The sequence below is a fragment of the Asparagus officinalis genome, chromosome 1, assembly GCF_001876935.1.
Source record: "Asparagus officinalis chromosome 1, Aspof.V1, whole genome shotgun sequence".
Classification (NCBI taxonomy): domain Eukaryota; kingdom Viridiplantae; phylum Streptophyta; class Magnoliopsida; order Asparagales; family Asparagaceae; genus Asparagus; species Asparagus officinalis.
Window position 1 is genome coordinate 126,839,661 of NC_033794.1, and position 17,440 is coordinate 126,857,100.

At 35.7% G+C, this 17,440-nt stretch overlaps 1 protein-coding gene across 1 annotated transcript in view; it reads right to left on the reverse strand.

Annotated features, from left to right (window-relative positions):
• LOC109837419 overlaps positions 1-15,321 on the reverse strand; it is a 31,118-nt gene extending 15,797 nt beyond the window's left edge. The window contains exons 1-7 of the mRNA XM_020405689.1: positions 15,162-15,321; positions 14,967-15,057; positions 14,047-14,100; positions 13,922-13,974; positions 10,396-10,429; positions 3,534-3,624; positions 2,529-2,620 (exon numbers count right to left, since the gene is read on the reverse strand). Of these exons, the coding sequence (XP_020261278.1) occupies positions 2,529-2,620; positions 3,534-3,624; positions 10,396-10,429; positions 13,922-13,974; positions 14,047-14,100; positions 14,967-15,057; positions 15,162-15,226 (480 nt within the window). The 5' untranslated portion in view covers positions 15,227-15,321. The remainder of the gene's footprint in view (positions 1-2,528; positions 2,621-3,533; positions 3,625-10,395; positions 10,430-13,921; positions 13,975-14,046; positions 14,101-14,966; positions 15,058-15,161) is intronic.

A 17,440-nucleotide genomic window follows, 5' to 3' on the forward strand; every position in this document is an offset into this window, starting at 1 on the left:
AAGATAACAATGCAAAGATATAATTGCTTTTTCTCATGCATAGAATGTACAAAAATATTTTCTCCTAATATAGTGCACACAATTTGGTGATATTTAGGAGAGGCAAAATACAAATATGGCCTTCATTATAGATTTAGAACAATAGTTTCAGAACCATAATACATGAAACACGAAAACAAAAAGTGATTGGCAACATCATATTAAAAATTAGCAGAAAAATAAATGACCCGAATACATATGCAAGTAAAACATGTAATTGTATCAGGAGATGTGATAAAGATGATGTGAGGAGGGACACATGTAGAAGAGAACTTCCGAGTAGAGTAGGGCAGCTGAAAAATAACATGCCGATAGTATCTAGATGCAAGGTTTAAAAACTTAGATAGCTATCATGAGTCATATCAGAATTCGTAACACAAGCTATTGCAAACCAACGTTAACTTAGATGAATAAGCTCCCAAGTATCCAGCAACTGAAAAGAAGCAAAATAGGTGTGAGAACCAGGGAGGCAATAAATTGATTAGAGGATCCAACCCTTCTTTTTTTTTTTTTTGTGTGTGTGTGTGTGGGGGATTAGAGGATCCGATCTGGTTAAGAAACCATGTCATGCACGACTAGACCATGACCTTGCTCACCAATAGCCAAGAATGGGGCTGGAGATGGACTGTTAAATGGATAAGAGTGTCAAAGCCAAAGCATAACATAAATTTGCAAGGCAATAGTCCCCAGTGCTTTTGTATACTGAAAAGTAGTGAGGTCAGAACACCAAGAATATCCTTTTTTGTGCAAGGAGGAAAATGAAAAATGGTGCAAGCCAAAAAAATGGCAGAAGAAGTATATATACGCAGGCTTGAGGCTACCACACCGAAACTTGCTAGAAGATTACCACATGACAAATTGCTGGGCCCAATGGTTATTCACAGATCATACCACGCTGGTGCTAGCAAATCGATTAAGCCTATGGACAGCAACAACAACCCACAAAAAGATGAAAAAAAGTGACTCCAAGGTACGAGATTAGGCACTTCAGGCATCAGATAAATGCTGAAAATGGAAATGATGTCCAATGACGAGGTTCACCATGAGGATTGGAGCAGAAAGGGATGCTAAGCTAGGACTGAATATGGAGCCAAAATATATTTAGGAGACTCGTTCTGTAAAGGAGGTATCACATTAAATGTGCATAGTTATTGACAACAGAGTCGGTATAAACAGAAAGGACCCCGCTACATAATTAAAATACACAAGTAAACATGTGCAGAGGAAACTGCAAAGGATTGTACACAAAAAATTGGAAAAGGAAGAACAACAATATGCAGGACAACTTAAACAAATCCTATGACACATTAGATAATTCATAGGACACTTTTATAATAAGGACACCACAAGCTTCTGCACATCCTTATATACAATGTTGGGAGAAGAAAAGCACACCATAAGTTTCTCCACATCCTTATATACAATACTGGGAGAAGAAAAGGACACCATAGGTTTCTCCACATCCTTGTATACATTAGTGGGTGAATAATATAGAACATTGAAACCTCAGAAACTTTTTTGACAATACTATTTTAAGGTAACCTACAGGCGAAATTACTAATCATCATTAGTTATCCTTTCTTAGGCTTTCTTTTGAGGGATTTTGACTCAAAGTGCCTTTGTGATCTCAACAAAAGAAAAGTTTGAAATTGTAAAAAGAAGAAAAGGACACCATGAGTTTCTTCACATCCTTGTACAGAAAAATTGGGAGAATAATACATATAGAATTTTGAAATCTCAGAAACTGTCCACAATAATTTTATAAGCTAGTCTAGAAACTAAATTACTAATTATATAGTTATTTTTTATTAGGTTTTCTTTTGATGGATTTCGACGCAAAGTCGCCTTTGTTATCTCAACAAAAGAAAAGCCTATACATCCAGTATAAACATAAGAATAAGCTTTCTCAAGGGGGAGAGACTAACAAAACATAGAACCTAGATAGTCTTTCAAATGTCCCTAAAAGCTATTAAATAAGCTATTCCATTTCTCAGATAACCACTTGTAGTTGCAAAGAAGGTTATGAGAGAAAAACATCATTACAATATCAACTGTATGAAGTTTTCTGTCCTACTTGATTGTCATTTATTAGCATGCTCAGGCAATTCAGCTGCATAGTTTAACCATTCCATACAAAATATGGAGGTAAAGTACAAGCCCATCCAGGCTAATATCATATACGGATCTACATACAAATGCAGCTTTGTGTACATGTGAATCTAAAATAACAACAATAAAGCCTTTACTCAACCTTTTGGAATGCACTATATGCGTCCTTTTCTTCCACATGCAAATCTAAACATAAACAGGCTTGATATGTTATGGACGCAAGGAAGAATTTTGCATATATAATACATTTGCATCAGAATAGTAATCATGATGAGGAACCTAACATTTACAACGTCGAACCAAAGTCGAGAAACTGTGTGTTGGATGTAAAGAAAATAAAGGGGGGAAAAACTAGGTAGATCAATTGTCACAATCCAAACCTCATCTTGATTTTCTGGATTCCAGCGGACAGCATCTAATGTGTGAGAGGTAGAAATATGCAGTAAATAGTTTGTTTCATCCTCCAAAGAACCTATCAGGAAATAAAATCAAACAAGTAACAACAAGACCACAGAACCAAAATCACCTTACTGCTTAAAACAAATTAAAAATGATCGAAAAAATGGTGCACCAGTAGAATCAAGTGGTTTAAAACTATGGAAAGGAAAACCTTTATTGCTAGAGATATTATTATCTATAAATTACAAATCTGTAATCATACTCCCTACACATCATTCTGCCTTTATATTGTACAGGTACTGAGAAACTCACAAGGTATCCTTTATCCAACCAAATTTACAAGTTATTACTTAAGGATGTGTTACCATTTTCCTCTTCAAGAGGTACTTTTTAAGTCCTTTTAACTCAAGGTTCCTACCCTCTAATGGAAACTTCTCTGATGTGAATGCCATATAAAACGAATGGAAACCTCCCTAACATGAACTCATATGCAGCAAATGATGCCTACGTATTTGTTCTATCTTATGTATGTCTGCACACAAATAGGTCCTAACCTCAAATAGGATCTCAAATGTATATTTCCTCTGCAGGGTAATCAGTCCATTAAAAATTACATCACAGTTTAACCAGTTGAGTCAGTGGAACTGGAATACACAATGTTAATTCTATTTTGCTTCATCTACAGTTTCAGTTTCAAGATACAATAACTGTGAACTAACCTCCTACACCTTAGCATAGTAATCAAGAAATTGGCCTCAAAAGTATAAAGTTCTTCCATTAGTTAAATAAATTAAATCAACTATGTGGTCAATTGAGTATTATTGTATTGCTGATAGTTAAGATACATGACATGAATTATAAGTCTGTTAAAAAATGAATTGTTGCACTGCTTAATTTGCAGAATTAAATTAACACCGTTGAATTGAAGAGTACAAGATGATAGCATAAAAAAATCTTGCCACTTTCATCACAACATAAAAACTTACTTGATGATGGACCATATGTCGAGCAATACAATGTTTCAAAGTCATGCACTGTTAAACATCCTGATTTTGTAACAGATGCCAAATAGATCCCCTACGATATGCAGACAGTATACTATCACTTAGATGATCATTTTCTACAAAATAATGAATACCGACAACAAAAGGGATAAGAAAAAACTCCAATCTTTTTTTTTGTCCCTTACATCTTCAATATTTCAAAATTAATCCCTCAAATCATTGAAATTGCTATTAAATCCCCCAAGTCTTGAGTTATTTTGAAATTAGCCCCTCCAATCAAGAGGAAAAGTAGCAACTAGAATGTTAATTTGAAACAACTTATGAGAATTGGGGGACCTAGCAGCACTTTCAATGATTTGAGGGACTAATTTCAAAATAACTTAAGAATTAGGGGACCTAATAACAATTTCAACGATTTGAGGGACTTCAAAATATGAAAGATTTAAGAGAATAATATCGAAAAACCCAATTAAAAAAATACAATCTAACAACATTCATCAACACTAATGGCTAAGAAAAAGAGGAAACTCCAAGAACTTCAAAATTACTCGCAATTTCCTAAACAACCATAATCTGACCTCTCTTCTAACATATGTACATATGCAACAACTCACCAAAAAGGTTTGTTATAGCACAAAATATTTGACCCAACATAAAGTCAGCAAAGTAAATACTTAAGAATAATTAAATATTTAGAATCACATATTGGTTATAAAAGGGGTCACTAAATGCCCCAACTAAGGGAAATAATAAGATTATTATTAATAAAGAAAGAAGTACTAGAGGTAGATGAAATAAAACTTGGATAGAAACTATTAAAAAGGAAATGATAATGATTACTTAATGGAGGAGATAGCCCTCAACAGAACTGAATGGAAGAATAGAATTCACGTAGCTGACGGCAAATATTTGGGATAAAGGCTTTGGGATTGTACATAGAATCATGTATTGATCTTAAAATTTCAGACGTTCCTAAGCCTAAGTTCACTTGTGATTAAAACTCTGTTGCTTCCATTTCATTCAAAGGTGATTCCTAACAGCCAATATACTTCATTCTGATTATCATCAATGGTTGATCTACAATGTGGGCAATGGGGTCAATTGCCGCCATTGAGCCCCACTAAATATATGTGTAGTACCAAGATTACTCTTTTATGACATATCCATTTCTTTCACTTTACATTTTCATAGATACAAGATGGAGTTGTGTTAAAGGGGTGTAATAAAACACGCCCCAATTTTACTTCTATACTCAATACATTTCAATCTCTAATCCCTCATGTTTTTCATAACATTTTAAATGAGTAAAACTGAAGACGATCTGTTTCGGAGAATCGTCTGATTTTGTCGGAGAACTGTCTGCTCCCTCGTAATTCGTCTGTTTTTTTTTTTTTTGTGGGAGGGAGTGCTTCCTTGTGGTAATACCATCTCAATCATTAATTTCTTTTCCAAACCCATTTGTGAGAGAAGTCCTATTTCTATTACTTCAAACTAATCATTTCTCATTCTACCACTTAAACAGAGAGTTAAACCACTTCTTTTCAAAAAAATCCATTTAATTTAGATTAAAGTATGTGTGTGTGTGTGTGTTTGTGTGTGTGAGAGAGAAAAATGGCACAACAACTTAGTAAATAGTTTAGTCAATTATTTTTTAAAGCATTTTTTATCTTTACTTTTATATAGAAATCATGGTTAAAATATAATTTTTATACTTAGTTTATTATTTTGAACATGAACATGCACGCACACTTTAGTAGAAATCCTGTAAATACACATTAAATCTCATAATATAACTGAATTTTGGCAAAGAAATTTTTAGATAAAATTTTAATTTTAGTTGCAAGTGCATTTGCGCGTCCCGAAATGCTAGTTTAGTAATAAGCCCCTATATCAAGTTGTCCCCTGCACTATTTTCCCTATGGTATGGTATTGGTGTCATTAATATTTAGGTAAAATTTATTAGACGCTAGTTATTCTGAGAGTCTTGGTCTCAGTGACCAAAGTTTCTGGCTTTGCCCCTGATTATCATGTGGAGCATTGGTGATTTTGGCATATAGGCCCACCATCCTGTAACTCATTTCTACATATTTAGTTGACTTTCTTTTCCATTGAATCCTTATGCTGATTAATTTTCTTGGTGTTCCGTTCTCCATTTACAATAAATTTGCATATGCTGACTGAAATGTTCTGTATGCTGCAATTTGTTGACCAATATTATACATCCTGCAACTTCTGTGCGTACATCCTCATTTAACAATATTATATATTATTTATAATTTTTTAGCAATCAACTAATACAAATATCTTCTATAAGATTTCATTTTGCTATTTAATCAGTTTGTTCTTCTTCACTTCTATATTTTCCTCCTACCTCTTAGCTTGTTTAAATTTTTATCCTGATAGATTCCAAAGGACCGGTTTCTTCAAAATGTTTCTGAAGGTTGAAGGTAGTATGGCCTCAATCACACTTCCTAGTTACTTCGAAATATGCACAACGAAAAGTGGTATGGCTCCTCCTTTTTCTAATAGAGATGCCATGACAATGGTATGTTAGATATGAGCTGAATTCTTGTCACATTTTAATATCCTAAAAAATATCACCACTCAAATTGGCACAGTCCATCAGTGGTGGTTCCACATGAAGTCTCTATAGCCTCAACTCTATATATTTATCCACACATGTTATTGTTTGAGATGAAAGGAATTCTTTCAGTGAAGCTAGTATAATAGCATCAAATCTGATCAGGTTCAAGTTAAACTCAATTTGATCAAAATAAGACAGATGAAACTTTAAATGGGTTTAACTGTTTGAAAATAAGAAGAAAGAACAACTCTGCTGAAAATGATTTGGATCCAATAAAGAATATAAAGCTTAATTGAATTTAGTAGCCCAGTCAAGCCCAATAAGTTGCATGCAGATTGCAAACCAAGGAGAACCTAACAATTTACATTGGAACAGTTTATGACGTGGTGTATTCAGATCTTGGAAAATTCACGTGTGAATGGCCATGAGCATAGCACATTTTCTATCTTATTGAACATAAACATGTGACTAGATATAATAAGATATGACTAGGCAAAATGTGGTATGCATATGACAATAATAAAATTATGCATGTCAATGTGCATGTTTTTTAGCATGAATTTGTACAGCTAAAACGGCTGAAAGGCAAATTATCTGAATGTTAAAATACTTCTGATTTTATACAATCAAAAATCCATGATTACACATAAGAATTGAAGCACGCAAAGGTTGGGCAGGTTCTGACAATTTTTATACCCAACACAAAGGATAACCCCTCGCCTCAAACCTACCAAACCTAATAGGTATAGGCACGTATTACATGCTTGTGTGATTTTGTCGGGGTCTTGGATTTGACCAAGTCGTGTCAATTTAGTTCGGGCTTTTCAGGTTTGGGTTTTTGTTTTTCTTTCCTTTACATTTTTTAGATGTTAAGGTTCGGAATTGGCTAGAATAATGTTGAGAATAATAAGAGAGAAGTTTATACGAAAGCATATCAGTTACGGGCAAGTACAGGTTGGCTTCATTCCCAGGTTTTATATGGTCCAGGGCAAGCACTTTGTTGATGAAGCATACCCGACTGAGATTTCTTTAGGTCTAGGGTTTGGAATTAGCTAGAATAATATTGAGAATGACAATATAGCAATTCACACCAAAGCATATCAGTTACGGGCACGTACAGGTTGGCTTCATTCCCGGGTTGTATGTGGTCCAGGGCAAGCACTTTGTTGATGAAGCATACCCGACTCAGATTTCTTTAGATCTTGTAACAACCTGTACGTTCTTTTAAAAGCCTTCTAAGCACATTTTTCGGTTCAATGTTGTTCAGGTTTGGGTCAAATCTCTTAAATTTAGCTCCTCTAACCATTAAACCAAAACTCCAAAGTTATGGTGATGGTCAAGGATTATAGTTTTATATTAATTCTAATATGTCCCCGCAGGTTGAACGCCCTTTTTTATGAGCTGAAACCTGGACTCACGCAACGGTGTCAATTTTTAGAAAATCCGATTAAAATTCGTGGCCGATGGGATTTGAACCAATTTTTAGAAAATCCACTTAAAATTCGTGGCCGGTGGGATTTGAACCCGGTTGCTCTGATATTAAATTTAGCTCCTCTAACCATTAAACCAAAACTCCGAAGTTATGGTGAGGGTCGAGGATTATAGTTTTATAATGATTCTAATAAAACCTAACCAGGTCAAAGAATTTATATTCCTAATAAGAAGATGGCCACCTTATATAGATGCAACTACAATCATCAAATAGAATCCTGAATCCACCATTTTTCATAGAATGGGTCTTTTAATTTCCTAATCTTGGATAGTCATATATCTTCGAAACATCCGGTACAAGTTGCGAATATTAGGATATATCAAAAGGATTATCTAACATGATCATTCAGTATCAGTGCATTAAAGTATCAGATATTTACCAGATCAAAGAATTTCTATTTCCTAGTAAGAAGATGGTCACCTTATATATATGCAACTACAAAGATAAAATAGAATTCTGAATCCATTTTTCTTTTAATTTCCTAATCGTGGGTACATGTCGTAGTATATCTTCAAAACATCCGGTACAAGTTGCAAATATTAGGATACATCAAAAGGAGTATTTAACATGATCCTTCAGTATCAGGGCATTCAAGTATCAGAAATTTATCCAACACAGGGGTGACTTTGTGGAAATATCCATGCTAGATAGCCAGCACCTTTATCTCAGGCTGATGTATCTAAAGACCGATCATATTATCCTTTTTTTTAGAACTATCAATCTGAAAATCCTATTCTTTTACCTCTATTATGTGAGTCGGTGCCATCAGCAGCACATTCTCCTCATAACCTAGGAATCTCTACTTCACTGGACCATGTTGTCGCTGCATCGACAACCTCACAAGTTTCATTGACAAACACAAACTTTAGTTTGACTTCTCTCTCGTTTGAGAGTTACTCTACAAATAAGTATGTGACGCATCAGATTGGATTTTCTTAGTTTTGATTTGTAGTTCACATAACTCAACAGCCAATAATTGACGGGGAATGACAAGATGGAGATTCCTTGAGAACTTATTAGGATAAAATGAAACGGAATTACAAATATCAGAATTGCACTCTTCATTTAAGAAAACAAAGATACACATAATGGGCTTCGCACATGGGAACTTCACATGCCGGCAACTCACATGTCGAATACTAGTTGCAGTTGACATGCAGGGTTTCTCATAAACACTCCTCTCTCCTCCTCCCTCAAATGAAAAAGTACACCATTATTTATAGAACTAAAACAGAATCTTAATCTTAACCGATGGATAACATCCTAAGAAAATAACAACTCCAATAGATAAATAACAACTTCATCCTAATCAAATATCTCAACGAAAAAAACCAAATCTTCTAAAAAAATCCTAACTTCTAATGACTCCGACCTACGATTTTAATGATCAGAAGACTGGCAAAAGAACAGCTTTCACCAGTACACTTCTGGCCAACAGGCACCCATGGATTTCATTTCACACATAATGTATGTGCACAATATAGCATCAGTAAACCTTAACTAGGGGCAGCTTGAAGTTAAATATACAATGGTTTCAAATGCTCAAACCAATCCAGAAGCCCAACTTAAGGGCTACATTGCAGGAGCGGACTGATCCACTATGTCATTCTGATAACCTATTGGTGATTAAAAACAGGATTGTCTTCCAAAGATGGCATCGCAACACAGATAACATGCTAATTTTAGCTCAATGTTCGTTGTGGTAACATGAGACATGGGTTATGGTCGCTATGGCAATGACATGCTAATTTCTCTCCTTCCTCCTGTTCTTTCTTTCCAATTTACTCATTAGACTTAAAAATGCACTAGGCCCTCCCAATTCTATTTTATGTACAGGAAAGTCCACAAGCATGCCCCAAACAACAGGCATCAAGGACGTTCCAACATAACCATGAACTTTCCAATTAGAAGTAAATTAAGGCAATTAAGGCTTCACCATGTACAATCAACCTAAATGGCATTGGATAAACCCTCTGGTGACCAGAATGAATCAGAATTTAAAACCGTCAACACAGTCAAGAAGAATACAAATAAAGATCAAATCTCAACCTATTATACTTCGACCCACCCAATAGTTGAAAAGAATAAAGTTTTTAAACAGTAGAGTTGATAACTATAGTTTCCGTTTCATGATGTATTCCAATTCATTTTAGTAAGAATATTATATTTCTAAAAGCACTCGGTTCACAAATAAAAACTTTCTATTGCAGTAGAGGCTTTATGTATACACTTTACAGTAGTACTTTCTCAGCAAGACTGAAAAACAAATACAGATTAAACAATTTCCAGTTTCTACTGTCTGTTTTTCTAATACATAAATTTTGTATAAAAGAGGGAAGCCCTTTTAGGCTTATTTTCTGTTTCAAAAATTAAAGGAAAAAACTTATTTAGAAAAACTAGTTTCGTTGGTCCCACATATATTAATTTAAATATACATGTGCACTAACTAGATTCAACTCTTATACCTTCCAAATGTAACAACATGATCAAACTTGATATTTGAGCAAGCTGATCTAGAACTATTAACTAGATGTGGGCCAGTCCTCAACATAGGAACTCAGGATTTTTTATTATTTTCTATTAAAACTTGTTAGTAGCCAATATCAGGAATATTCAAGACGTTAAAAATTTTGTGAAACAATAACCTACTTTATAATTCAATTATAGATGGTTACACACCCATCTTTATCCACAATTCAATAAAAGTAACATAGTCAGAAAAGGGAACAAATTCATATCTCAAGGTCCAAAAAGATGTTGGTCCTAACCTTGGAGTCAAATTCAATACCAGTGATTCCCTCCCTGCATGGAAATATGTATAAGATTAGTGGTTCCTTCAAACAATACTTATTGGGAGTCTGGGACTGCAGATACTTATGGAAAGCTTGCATGAACCAGTAACATTATAAGCAACAGAACAAAGGGGGATAGCAAATATATGCATTTTTTCTTTTACGATCATGCCATGCTCCAACATCACCTACTTTTAATGCAAGAAAAGAATGTTGATGGTTATGTTGTTGTGAAAAATCTAAACATGAAGTATCATGCAGTATTTGGTTGAGAAAGTATATGCTACTCATTGTGTACTATAAACTTGTGCATAAAGTACCGTTTAGTCTCCAGTTCTGTTCTTTACTTCGTAAATCCTTACACCTAACTCGTATGTTTATATGGTTGTCTCCGTATATTGCAGAATCAAATCCAACGGTCGCTTTGTAAATACTAAAAGTCACATTCCAAAGGAGAAACCTTACATAAGTCATCCGTTGTTGTTTTTAGTTCTTTTCTCACCTCCTTTCCTTAGCATACTTTCTCAATATCATAGAATGCATTCTATTGATAAAGTAAACTCAACGAAAGAAGCAAGCAATTCAGGATGCTCGTGGATCAGGAAGCCGCTGCTATTTATTGGCTTTCGTCCCTAACCTAAGAAGAAAGCTAAATGGTTTTCTGTATGTAAGATTGTAGCAATCAGCCTGGAAGCGATGTGATAAGCTGAAGTGTAATGAGGACTTCTAATCAAGTAATGGTGCCTAATCAAACGAGATCATCTCGTAATCCTTCTATAGTTTATTTTCTTTTTCATTTGCTTGAGTGTAAGGATCGTGTTCTTCTGGATAAGTCTCCTTTGCGTTTGGCCATTATGACATTTAAATTGAAATAATTCCAGTCATATATTTGCTAGCAAAAGCCACCAAACTATCTCGCAAATCAAACAAAGTATCTCTGGACCAGATAAAAGTTTAACAGAATCCAACAAGACCACAGTATCTAGAGTATTGTTGATTGAGTCTAAGATGACTATTTTAATGGGAACCTTTGAGATTTTTGCATAGCAGCCACCATCACGCTGTTGTTCTAGCACTATACCGTTCATCATTTTCTTCTGAAACTTGGTAGTCGTTAATCTAACATATGTACAGCTCCCATCTATCCACATTAGAAATCAAAGGAGATAATTAAGCTCATAATTACAAAGGAAATCCTACAGCTGTGATCCCACAACTGTAATCCAGCCCACACAATCACTAAGACTCAGCACTATTCATTCACGGATCTTCCTCCAACATTGTTCTTCTCATTCTTTATGTGGACAATATGATTATTATGGGTGACGATACAAAAGGCATCAACTCCCTTAAGCAGTAGCTTAGCAAGCATTTTGAAATGAAGGACCTTGAACCACTTAATTACTTCTTGGGACTAGATGTTACTTCCGAGCTGACGGGTCCTCGCTCTCACAGGTCAAGTATGCATCTGATATCTAGTCTGATGCTGGTTTGACCAACAGTAAGATAGCGAGCGCTCCTCTTGAACCCAATGCGCACCTCCTCACCCCTATGGATGGAACACCCTTGTCAGATCCTACTTGATATCGTCAGCTTGTTGGCAGCCTAGTTTATCTTACTGTTACAAAACCTGACATTACTTATGCAGTGCATGTTGTTAGTCAGTTTATGTCAGCCCCTTGATCTACTCATTTTGTTGCTGTCCTTCGTATTCTACATTATGTCAAGAGGACACTCTGTCATGGCCTCCACTTTTCTGCTCAAAACTCACTCAAGTTGTGAGCAAATTCTGATGCAGATTGGCATAGATGACAACTGTAGGATTTCCTTTGTAATTATGGGCTTGATCATCTCCTTTGATTTCTAGCATTAACACAAGTTGCCTTATTTCCCCTTTGTTCATGTATTATGCATGTTTTTTATTGTTCATATTTGCATCAGGCTTGTGCATCCACCCCTTACAGCAGGGCCTACCTTGGTTCCAGCCTGTATATGCATAATTTGACCCCACCCCCACGTAGAGTTGGAATTTGGGATGTCTAAATTTAGCTCCATAGTTTCGCAACTAAGTAGAAGAGATAAATAACATTAGAAACCAATCTACCTACTTCTTATCTGGCAACTAGATACCCTAAGAGGTTACACAAACCTAGAAAGTGGAGTAAAATCTGCAGCCTATCTAGTATAACAACCCAGAAGATGAGGAGTTGGATGTGAAACATTCCTTCTCTGTTTTAAGAAAAAAGAAAACATTGTTAGAACCCAAAATTGGAGTCCAACTAACAGATTTACTTGTTGACAAACTTTCCTAAATTGAAATGTAATGATCAGTAAAACGCAGACAGAGAGTTTTATCTCCTAGAATAATTTCAGATTAAGAGAAACTGGGACAGGAAGAGAAGCTTATGCATATTTTATTTAATTGCTATACTTCTAGGAATGACAAAAATTATGTGAGTATAACCCTCAACCCTAACCATAGTTTCAGAGTTTTGGTGAGTGAAGGTGACTTTAATATGCTATCAGAGCAACTCAGGCACTACCATGAGTTTAAAGCAGATTTTAAAAACTAACATTATTATTATTATTACCACACTAAATCATAACGGTCTCCTGGCGGAACTTGTTAGAAATTTAGTATTTAGTATTTTAGGTTCACTATTGCATCTAACCTAAATTTGATTAGTTTTTGGATTAGGCAAAGCTGATTTGCATGATAACATCTAGTGCTATTTATTGTAACAAAGATGGATAACTTCATTAGTGCACAGGAAAATCCCAACAGCAACGATATGCTAAGCCCTATGGAGAAATGTAGAAATTAGATATTGAAATAACAAATTCTTATCAGACAGTTCAACTAATCATCGAGTAGAAAATGATCCTGGAGCCACCCCATGTCAAGACCAAGCTGTTCTTCACACTGTAAAGAAAAGGAAGAAATCCAGATGTGTTTGCAATGAATGGACAGGGAGCTCTCAGGTGGGAGCAATGGCATTCAGAGTGTTATTGTCAAGCCACCACCTTTAAGGGTGGCATGTAGTTTTGTCATTTTGTGATTGACCTTTAACATATGATAATCTTATTGCTGATATCATTATACTTTCTGGTTTTATGGAGATCCGCATTTTGGTGTGCTCATAGTGAAGGTACTTGATGATCAGATGCCTTTAATTATGGTTGCCTTTAATTATGGTTATGTAATATCTTTCAGTACACTGCATGAGCTTCTACTCCATAGTTCCTCTATAGAAAAACTATATAGCCTCATGAGTTTTACACAAAGATGTTCATTGCCATACGTAAACTACTTACAGATGGAGATAAACAATGTAAAGTTTATGAGCTGCAATAAAAGGGTGGCCATCACATGCATTCTATACAAGAACAAAAATTATACAAGTATCAAATATTGCAGAAGAAAATGTATGCTCCGAAGATCAAAATGACATTACTCACAAATGAATGAATTACAAAGATAAAGACCAGGCAGAGTTTTTACCTCACAAAGTAGTCTGGAGAGTCATGATTCGCGACATTTGTTATCCTAGCAATCTGTCAGACAATATCAGCATTTAATGAAAAACAAATTAAAATTAAGTGCATGGAATTGAACAAATAACTTACATATGTTGGACAGTTATCTGATCCAGTCTTGTAATGATGTTGAAACGTTCTAACCTGTCATGTTAAACAAAACGTAAAGCCAGTGTTAGCAAGTGATAGCTCAGTGCCAGTAATATATAACAGAAGACCTGAAGGGATTGTCCTGAGAAAATAGGAAATTTTGGTTCTGATTTCTGGCTTCAGGATGGGTAGTGAAAAATCATCAAAAGTTGAGGTGTTTTCTGCAATTTAACTGAGGAACTCTGGAAAACCAGCGTACTTCCTGGCATCCATAGATGGTGATTATTTGCATGTCTTACTGTTTTCGCTAATCTATAATTAAGCATATCGACTGTGATAATTCTAACTTCTAAGAGTTCAGGCTAAAGTGACTACCTTTTTACGGAACTTTTAAATAAATTTATTTTTTGGCATATCGCCGCAGAAATGAGTGTAGTAGAAATGAGAACGTTGCGATGTGGGTATACATTAAAAGATAGGATAAGAAATGAGTGCATCCGTAGTAAATTAGAGGTTGCACCTATTGATGATAAAATGAGAGAGAATAGATTAAGATGGTTTGGTCATGTACAAAGGAGACCCATTAGCACACCGATTAGGAAAAGTGATAATATTAGAGTTAATGGGGCTAGGAGATCTAGAGCTCAATCTAGAATGGCTTGGGCAACTAACGTAATCAGAGGAAATGTCCCGTAACAGAATGGAAAGGAAAAATAGGATTCATATAACCGACCCCAAACAATTGGGATAAATGCTTGCTTGCTTGCTTGTTGTTGTTGTTATGTTGCAAATCGCCACAGAAAATAGCATGAGAAATTTAAAATCTTTGGTTCGTTTCAGGTCACGTAATGGAAAATCGTCAAAGGTTGAGGAGTTTTCTGCAAATTAACTAAAGAGAAAAGGAAAAGCGAAGCTTTTACTTGCGCGTAAGAATCGAGAAGAAGCTGAGAATCTTCATGGCGGCACTTGGAAGAGATCCTCCCGTTCAATTCTGAAACGATCCGCTTCCACCTAGATTTTAGAATTGGATTAAAAAAAAACTAATTCAACATCTAACAACGGGAAAGAGGGCAGCGATTCGATTCGATCCGATCGAAGAGAGACAGAGAGAGTACCTGGTGATGGGATTAGGGTTTTTAGAGTTTTTGGATGAAGGAACGGGGACTGCGTATTTCTCCATCGAGGATCGGACTCCGGGGGAAATGGTGGTGGAATTAGCGATACGAGGGGAGCTATACGTACTAGGCGGTGGTCGAAGCTAGGGTTTCCCGCCAAAATAATTTGGGGCCGATTTTTTATTTTGGACAAATTTTCAAAACCATCCATTTTTAAAATTTATTTATAAAAAACAACTCATTTCAACTTTATTTTTAAAAACCGATCCAGTTGGTTGAAACTGTGTCGGTTTTTGAAAAAAAAAATTCAAACTTCACGGGAGTTGAACTCCCGTGAAGTTTTGTTATGAGAAAAAACTTCACGGGAGTTCAACTCCCGTGAAGTTTGAAATTTTTTTTTTTAAAAACAGACCCAGTTTCATCTAACTAGGTCTGTTTTTGAAATTAAAGTTGAAAGGGTCTTTTTTTAGAAATAAATTTCAAAACCGGATGGTTTTAAAAATTTGTCCTGTTTATTTTTCTTGCTCATGATTTACCTCATAAGAACAGAACTATTTACAAATTTCCATAAATGCCCCCTAATCTGTAACATTTGCAATTCTCCATTCAGATCTGTGTGGTTGCTTATTTTTTTCAATGCTTTGCTTCATATCCCTGATTAGGATAATTATTTTTTTCCGTTTTTTAAAAATGTGATTATTTTTTATTAATATGTAATTAGATATATAGAGAGAAGAGAAGGGACGTGGGACAGTGGGAGAATAAATTAGCATACCATCTCTATTTCACACACACACTCTCTCTATCTAATAAAAGTAGTTACCTTAATCAAGGAGAAAGAGAGATGTTTTAAGAAAGATAGATGTTTTAAAAAACTAGGATAGAGAAAAATTCAAAATTGGAGAGTAAATTAGCAAATATATAAATTTGGAGGCAGATTGGCAAATTTTGTATATTTGAAAAGTATATATGTGCAAAAGACTCTTTATCTATGCTTATATTAAAAACTTAGTGAATGTAGGAAATGTTTTAAGGACATGGGAAAATGTTCTTCATCGCACTATAGACACGAGGACAATTTATCCATTTCACCCTGTTGATGTCTGATATCACACAGTTGATGAGAGCTATCCGTGGATGATGAAGAGTGAGAGGATGAGAGATGTGGCCGACTCCTCCTCCGACTTTATGCCCGATCCTTTGACTGGAAATCTTGATTCTGCTGCATAAACAATAAGAACGAACCCATAAGATGGTGGGGTGTGTTTCCCTCGGGGTACCTCCGACAGTCAAGTCAGGTGATGAGCTTGAATGGGGTTTGAGGGAGAGTCCCGGGACCATTGAGGTCTTTTTCAGGGAGTACTCTTTTAGAGCTATTAGTGAAGAGAAAATAGATCCTTTGGGAGAAAGATTCCTCCAAATTTAATGAAGGTTCGATCTCTTAGTGGAGTCAAGATTAAAAGAAAAGAGCAGAGAGTAGAGAGTAGAAAAAACTGAACCTCATGTCCTTACCCTCCTTCCTCCTTTTTATAGTCCTTCGCCTCTGAGATTCTAACTCTTGGCTTTGACTACGCACAAGGGGGGCGGTGGTGGGATGAGTAGACATGATGCTAAATCATTCTCAATTTTACAGATGTTGGCTGGCAATTGAAAGGGAAGTCATTCGAGCAAAGGAGAGGATATTTCCAACATATCCCGGATTTTGACAGATGAGGCATGACGGAAGATAGGCTGACTATTTAGTTATTCTTTGCTTTACAGATGACGGCTGACGATTGGAAGGGAAGTCATTCGAGCACAGGAGGGGATATCTTAGTGATATCTGGGAAGTAACTTGTGAGCAAAGTAAGTTGTTTATGCCTGAGATTTGTCAGAGTTGAAATCTTGATGGGATCGATCAAATATTGTAGCGTCGATTGATGTATATCTGAAGGGAGCTGAGTTGGATCTTACCCCCTTAGTAGAGACGAGTTGGTTTCCGGGTCGTCCCTATGATTTCCGATCCGATAGTCGAGTGAGCTTCTGGCCGAGGAGACAACCGAGTAGATGGTCGAGCTGAATACAACCGAGTAAAGATGATTCGTCGCTCGGTGGGTCAATTGATTTGTTCTTGGCTCCTATCAGGTGGAGTATGCACGCAACGCCAGACGCTTATATTCCTTTCTGGGGGCAACATATATCAAATTAATGTTTAATGTGATCTGTGAGAGTGTTACAGTTAGAGAAGAGATTAGTTGCGAATATGCGTACATCATTACCATGATAGTGTGAATCTGACC